Source organism: Eptesicus fuscus, chromosome 16 (assembly GCF_027574615.1).
Source record: "Eptesicus fuscus isolate TK198812 chromosome 16, DD_ASM_mEF_20220401, whole genome shotgun sequence".
Classification (NCBI taxonomy): Eukaryota; Metazoa; Chordata; class Mammalia; order Chiroptera; family Vespertilionidae; genus Eptesicus; species Eptesicus fuscus.
In genome coordinates, this window is record NC_072488.1 from 55,195,522 (window position 1) to 55,202,649 (window position 7,128).

A 7,128-nucleotide genomic window follows, 5' to 3' on the forward strand; every position below is an offset into this window, starting at 1 on the left:
GGAGGCAGTTCTGGGGAGCAGGCAGGCTCTGTCTTTGACCTGGTACTGGCTGAGCGTGTAGGATCGGCACGTTTTTGCGTATGTGTATTTTACCCCAACGACAACAATGAGTATCTTGTGATTATTATGAGAGGCGTAGCAGCTCATCTGTTACTGAGAAAGAATAAAAGAAAAGAAGGCGATGGAAGAAGAGGCTAATTTTTTGAAATCCTCACCCGAGGATATGTTTTTATTGATTTTAGAGAAAGAGGAAGAGAGAGAGAGAGACAGCTATTGCCTCCCGTATGCACCCCAACCAGGGATTGAACCCACAACCTTGGCTCAGATGCTCCAACCAACTGAGCCACCCCGGCCAAGCCTAATTTGTCTAAATTGATGTGAAAGTGGGGTGTCCAAGGTGAAAGTGTGGACTGACTCAATAATTTTACGTTTGGCATTTATCTTAAAGAAACAAAGATGTGTACAAAGTTTTAGCAGTATCATAGGAGTGAAAAATTGGAAGCAATTAAATGGTGAGTAGGAGTTAAATAAATGATGGCACAACCAAAAATGGAATATTATTTTGCCACTAAAAAGTATGCCATAAATGTTTTTTATTAAAGCATAGTGCAATCCCATTTTTTAATAAAAAGCAAAGTATATATTTTACATATATGCATAGACAATAATCAGAAGAAGTACAGCCTAATATTAACATGGATTATACTGGAGGCACAGAATTATGGGTGATTCTTATTTCCTTGTCTAAGTTTTTTCTTCCAGTGAGCGCACTTTTCTGGGCAACACCATGAGAGAGGAAATGGGTGTGTAGGCAACAGTTTAGCCATTTAGCTTCCTCACTCCTCACCAGGGCAGAGTCTGCTCTGCCACATCCTCACCTGATCCAGGGGAGACCAGCTCTCTAACGATCCTGCCTTTACAGACCGAGAAGTCAGCAGGGACCCCAGGAGCATGTTCAAACACGGCATCTGAAGTTCAGAGATCCAAGGGATCTCCATTCAGCTTTCCTGATGCTCAAAACATAGTGGTAAAGGGGTGTCCTCTCCTCTTTCATGGGTTCCTCTGCAATGAAGATCTGGGAGAACAATTTTGCCTCCACTTAGGGATTTCACGGAGATTTTCTTCTTAAATCTTTCACAGAGATTTTCTTTAGAGATTGAGTGAATTCATTTTCCAGGACTCGGTTCACCTCTCCCAGTTCATCTGAGGAGTCCCTACTGGCTACACAACTTGATTGTAAAAACCTGCATCCTTTCCAGCCACATTGCAGAACTCTGTGAGAGGCAGACGTTCCCTTATTTCATGATCTTCTCAGGGTCCTGCGTGCAGTGGTGGGTCTCTCAAGAAATGACTTGCTCCCTTGCGGTTTGAGACACAGAACCGCATGCTGAGCCAGAGGCCTCCAGAAGGATGATCTGAAGGGTGTGGAGAAGGGGCCCAGCCGTGACTCTGATCAAGCCTCCCCCCCACCCCCTGCACTTGAGCCTCCTCTGCAGAATGGCCAAGGAGGAGGTTTGGACCAAGTGATGGGGAGGCCCTCCCAGCTCTAACCGCCGTGCTGAGAGCACAGCCAGCCCTTTCCCCCAATACGTGCGCGCGGCAGCATTGCAACCCCACGGCAGGTATTGTTTTGTGTCAATTAAAGACAAAGTAACCCTCCACCCCTCCACCCAACGAAAGTGATAAGAACAAGAATGAATACATAAAGAAGGTGAAAAACCCAAGGGAAGGGCTGTTGCTGCCCTTGTAAGGAGAGTTCTGTTTGAAGTCTTGTAGTGGCTGTTGCCCGGGGCCCCTCACCATCTTAGACGTATCTCTCTGAAGGGCTGGGCTTGCCTCCGGGCCTGACCAGGGGCCTGAAAGAGAGACAACCATCATTGCAGCGAGGGCAGTGCAGCAGCATCCATGTCCACCCACCCTCCCCGGGCTCCCAGCCTTGTAAGGGTCTGAGGACCTGTCGCTGGGACACCGCACAAGCCTGGCGGAGCGACCCCAGCACCCTACCAAGTGCCTGACATGTGCCACCTTGTTTGTTTAACCCTCAGCAAACTGAGGGGCAGACACTGGTCATGAGGGCTGGAGAGCGTGCAGGTGGTGGAGCCAGGTATCTGGACACAGGGCCTCTGTCAAGGTCCCCATGGAGGTGAGAGAAGGAAGCTGATAATCAAATCATCAGTTGACCTGATTCTCAGTCCCCAGGAGGGTCACAGGGGAGGACGTGAGCAAACCACCACCAACAACTGAATAGAGTTACTTTATTTACAAATCCTCTTGACCCCCAACAGTCTTCATGGGGACCCCCTCTCAGGTCCCTCCCTGTGCCATCACCTGAAGACCCCCACGTGGACAACACCCCGTGTCACCTGCCGCTGTCCCAGCCATTGCACAGCGGACGTGTTTGCCTTAACTCAACCCCTCTGACATGCTGTCTCCTGGGCTGTGTCTCTAACCTTCAGCGCTGGCAATCCCACTAAAGTTTTCAAATGCATTTTAAAAAAATTTTTAAAAAGACCCCTTGATAACCACACTAGGAATGTGTGCGAATTCAGTACTGGGCCAGCGCCCCCCAAATGGGCTAATTCGCCATGAGTGTCCTGTCTGCACAGGCCATGCTCCAAAACCCCTGCCGAGGCCGAGCTGCCCGCAGTCTCACCGCGTGTGTTCGCTCAGGTGTGTGGGCCCTCGGCTGCGTCTCACCTGCATAGCTTTGTATTTCAGGGCCGAGCTTTACTCTCACTACTCATTTCAACATGGGCATTTTCAGAAAGAGAAAAGGGAGGATTCGCCTCCAAAAGCTCCCAGCTGAACCCCGAGTATTGAACTTGCTAAAATCCCTTCTCTGTTTTTAAAGCCTTTATCCTCTTAGTCTATCACCTACAATATATGCATTGAAAATTCATTACATTTCCGTTGTTAAAAATAAGGATGTGTAAGATCTTGAACTTTGGATCCCTGCAGGGAAATATCAAGGAGTGTGAAGTGCACGCCCCCGGGTATAAAGTCTGGAATGCTTTATTCTACTGAAAGGAACCGGTGAATGTGGTTGGCTTCCCTCAGCCCCCTGCTCTCGTAGCCCCCCAGCACAGGAAGGAGCCCGAGCTTTGGACAGAAGCGCGGCTCTGCTACCTGCTGGCATGATGGCCTTGAACAAGCCTCTGCATGTGCTAAGCCCCAGCTTCCCCATCCGTAAAACAGTGGTCACAGGAACTGCTTTAAAAGTTGTTATGAAACTTGAAATTTAAGTACAGGATGTCCCCCAAAATGTATACACACTTTGAATAATTACTAATTCCCATGGGTTAAATCTGAGGAGAAACGTTGGAGTTAATAATTATTCCAAGTGTGTGCACATTTCTGGGAGGGCACCCAATATACTTCTATGGCAAGTCCTGGGGACACTGGAGGCTTTCATCAAATGGTGGCTATTGTTATTGACAATCTGAGTGTGTATGCCTCTGCCCCCTTGGGTAGGTTTCCTGGCCTCTGAGCAGTGATCTGTGAGATGGGACCACGGTGTCCATCTATCACTTGGGGTTGCCGTGAGGACCAGAGAGATCCTGAGTGTAACCCCCATCGCAGTGCCGGGCCAGCGTAGATGCTCATTAGATGTTAGCACGGGGCTGCCTCGGCCTCAGCGGGAAGGAGAGAGGAGGTGGAGGCCTTGTTCTCTTCCTGATCATTTCAGAATGACCCAGGGCTGAACCTGGGATGGGCAGTCACTTGAGCTGCCTCTTTCTTTCACTCCCGTTCTTGGCAGCCAGTCCAGGCCCTGCACGGGCACAGGGAAATTAGGAACCAAAGCCATGCTTTACTTGGTTTGGGTGATGGAAGATGGACTCTCAAGAAACTAGCTAGAGCAAGTAGAAAAAAATAAATACAGCTTTCTTACGAAAACACCAAACCGCAGCTGTAATCATCCAGATAAAAAGACCTCAGGTTTTTTGAGGAGCTGGAGTAAATTGGGAGACCCTTCCGATTTTTAATTTTCTGGCGCTAGGCCAAATAAGATGCAGATTTCCTGAAGTCACATTGCTCCCCCGTCAGCCCTGCCTGGGCCTCCGTTTCCTCCATTTGCCAGCCTGTAGCCTCTCTGCTCAGGCCCCAGGCCTAGTCCCCAGGACTCCACCGCTGAGGCCTCTCAGACGGCTTCCCATCCCAGCATCTGCTGCCCGGGAGCTGGAACCTGAGCCCAGGGCTGCCCAGCGGGTTAGCAGGCCCAACAGTCATGAGACTCACCTGGGACATTTGCAAACGCGCCTTCGGTTCCCTGGATAAGGAAAGAGAAGAGGTGGAGTGACTGCCGCCCAACAGTCCCCAAGGATGGTTTCTTCTTCCCTTTTCCTGTTCCTTTAGGTTTCTAACTCTTGGGAGCCCAGGAGAGGGCTTCTTTTCCATCCTTCTTCGCATCAATTAAAAAAAAAAAAAAAAAAAGCAAACTACAACCCCCACCCCCACCCCTCCTCGCCTCCCCGCAAAAACAACAACATCGCAAATACAGATGTGGTTTACCTGCGTGGGAACCAAAGCCGGGTAGAGGGCCGATGGGGAAGAGGGTCAAGGATGAACCTCAACCCGTGGTGGTTTTGACCCAGCCTCAAGGGCACGGGTCCCAGGGCCCAGAGGCGACCTCCCCCGCGGGCGTTTGTGATAAACCCGGTCCCGTGCACCCACCACGGGCTGCGTGGAGGGAACACCCCCGCTGCGGCCGCTAGGAGGTTGGTAGGGATCTGTCTTCCGTTAAAAACCTTCCTGGGGAATGGAGGGCGGGAGGGAAGGCGCTTTCCCGCGTCCTATCTCCAGGGAGAAACGGGCTGTGCCTGGCCCTGCGGTGCAGCTCAGAGTCCCAGAAATCCCCACCCCAGCCCCCAGCCAGGGCTGCCCCCCCCCCCCAGCCAGGGCTGCCCCCCCGCCCCCCCTCCCAAACCCCCCCCCCCCCCAACCAGGGCTGCCTCCCAGCCAGGGTTACCCCTCAGCCAGGGCTGCCCCCCCGGCCAGGGTAGCCTGGAGCGGGCGGTAGCGCAGCGGTCGCCTCCCCGCCGGACTCCCCGACTCACTGTAGCTGCAGACGACGGTGGCGATCAGAGCCAGGAGGAGGACCGCGCAGGCCCCAGCCAGCGGCGCCCAGATGTAGATGACGCAGGCGAAGGGCAGTTCCCTGGTGTCCGCTGGCCACACGGAAGACGCCCGCATTTAGGAGCGGGCCCGGGGCCCTCGCCCCACCCCTGCCGCCCGGGCCCGTCTCCGCTTTCCCTCGGCCCCCCCTCCAGGAGCAGGGCTGGCCCTGGCGGGGCTCTCCGCGCGGTCAGGCCCGTCGCTGGCCCGCCGCGCCTCGGGGTCCCGCGCCAGCCTCACCTGCGGGGCCAGCGGCCGGCCGGCAGGCCTCCGAGCGCGGGGACGCCGGCCGCGACGCGTTGGTGGCCGGCGGCAGCGTGGGCGGTCGCGGCGCCGGCGTGGTGGTGGGATTGGCTGCGGGAGCGACAGAGCGTGGTTGGGGGCCGGACTGGGGACCTGGACGGGAGCCCCCCCGCCCCCCCTCGGCCCCCCGCTCCGCGCGCCTCTGCCCTAGGGGACGCCTCCTCCCGGTCCGCGTTCACGGTGCAGGCTCCGCGCTGGCCCCTTCGCGCGCGCGCGGGTGCCCGCTGTGTCCCGGGCTCCGCGACGGTGCCCCCCGGCGCCTCCCGCTGGGACGCAGGAGCTCGCTCCCCTCCATCAGCCTCTCCCCGGGGCGCAGCCTTGCCGGGCGCGCTGCCGTGTGGGCTGGGGTGGAGACCCACGCTCCGCTGACGGGTGAACGGAGGCTCAGAGGAGTGAGTGCCGGGCCCGGGACCACACGAGCACCGGGACTCGAACCCAGATCGGCTGCACCTAGAAAGCTAGCTTCAGCCCCTACCCAGCCGCACGTCAGCCTCCGTTTCCTCGTCTGTGAAATGGGAACAGGATCTAAAGAGCCCCCAGGGGCGCTAAGAGGCTCGGAAGCGGAGGGAGGGGGGGTGTCCATGTGAATAAACGGGTTCAGAGGGGAGTGCCCACCCCCACCCCGAGCGGCGCGGTGCGCCGGCGCCCGGACCTGGCAGGAAGACGGGCACGAAGGGGCTGAAGTACAGGACCCAGTTGCTCATGAACGAGCAGAAATAGTAGCCTTCGTCCTCCTTGCGCAAGCTGTCCAGGGTGAGGCTGTAGACGTCGTTGCTGATCTTCCTGCCCGAGAAGCCGCTGCGGTCCGGCGCCTGGACGGTCTTGTCGCGGGTCTTGGAGATGAACATGAGGAAGGCGGGGCTGCTGGCGGCGCCCGGCTTCTGGAACAGCCAGGAGCAGCCCGAGCCCGACGTGGGCAGCAGCACCTCGCAGCGCAGCTCCACCCGGTGGCCCTGGCTCCCCTTCACCTCCCGCGGCGTCATCCGGAACGCGCTGGACCCGAGGGCCGGGGCAGCGTCTGCGGGGATGCGGGCGGAGAGGCTGAGCCCGGAGCCCCGCGCCCCCCTCCTCTTCCTGCCCCCCATTTCCCCCTCCCCCATCCCCGAGGGTCGCAAACTCACGGAGCAGCAGGCCCAGTGGCAGGAGCAGCCGGGTCACTGGCGAGGCCATGGCGCGCTCCCGCGGCGCGGCTCCGCTCCCGGCTCAGAGGCGAGCGAAGAGGCGCTGGAGACGACGGGGTGGGACGCCGAGGGGAGAAGTTGCTCCCTTCGGACGGCCGCCGAGCCCGATTGCACCTTCGGAGGATGTGATGTCACCCGTCGCCCCGCTTTTTGCGGTTGTCACCTTCCAGCCCGGCGAGGGGGCTGGGGCCCTTGAGTAGGAGCCGGCGGGGCGGCTCGGGCGGGGGGCAGCTGAGAACTGCAGGTCTGAGGCTGAAGGAAAGAGCTTGGAAACGGCCCTCGGAAATGGCACGCTTGTGGGGGTGGGAGAATGATGCGAGATTAGAGGCTTCAAAAACAGAGGGGGGGAGCGAGCCGCAACCAGAGAGAGAGAGTCCACTGCGTTTGCCCTCACTCAGTGTTTCTAGCGCCGTTACCTTGGGGGCTTTGTCTGCGCAAAGGGCATCGAGGGCTGAGCAGGAAGCGGGCTCAATGGCTTGCCCGCTTCTCGGGCACCGGGTCAGGGGAGTCTGGTGTTCACCCAGGCGGGACC

The 7,128-nt window shown here is 57.3% G+C and overlaps 1 protein-coding gene across 1 annotated transcript; it reads right to left on the bottom strand.

Moving 5' to 3' along the window:
- Positions 1-521: 521 nt before the first annotated feature.
- CD8A (CD8 subunit alpha) lies at positions 522-6,639 on the bottom strand. Its single transcript, XM_054728086.1, has 6 exons — positions 6,537-6,639; positions 6,068-6,433; positions 5,353-5,466; positions 5,055-5,165; positions 4,237-4,267; positions 522-1,856 (listed from the first exon to the last, which is right to left on the bottom strand). The coding sequence occupies exons 1-6, from the start codon at positions 6,583-6,585 to the stop codon at positions 1,805-1,807; spliced, it is 723 nt and encodes a 240-aa protein (XP_054584061.1). The 5' UTR covers positions 6,586-6,639; the 3' UTR covers positions 522-1,804.
- Positions 6,640-7,128: the final 489 nt, after the last annotated feature.

What these genes read in the sequence shown, in the direction of transcription:
- CD8A (XM_054728086.1), bottom strand. Translation starts at nt 6,585, where the DNA reads ATGGCCTCGCCAGTGACCCGGCTGCTCCTGCCACTGGGCCTGCTGCTC. An exon ending in GCCACTGGGCCTGCTGCTCC is followed by an intron (nt 6,434 to 6,536) that starts GTGAGTTTGCGA and finishes GCATCCCCGCAG; the next exon opens with ACGCTGCCCCGGCCCTCGGG. An exon ending in CACCGTCGTCTGCAGCTACA is followed by an intron (nt 4,268 to 5,054) that starts GTGAGTCGGGGA and finishes TTCCTTATCCAG; the next exon opens with GGAACCGAAGGCGCGTTTGC.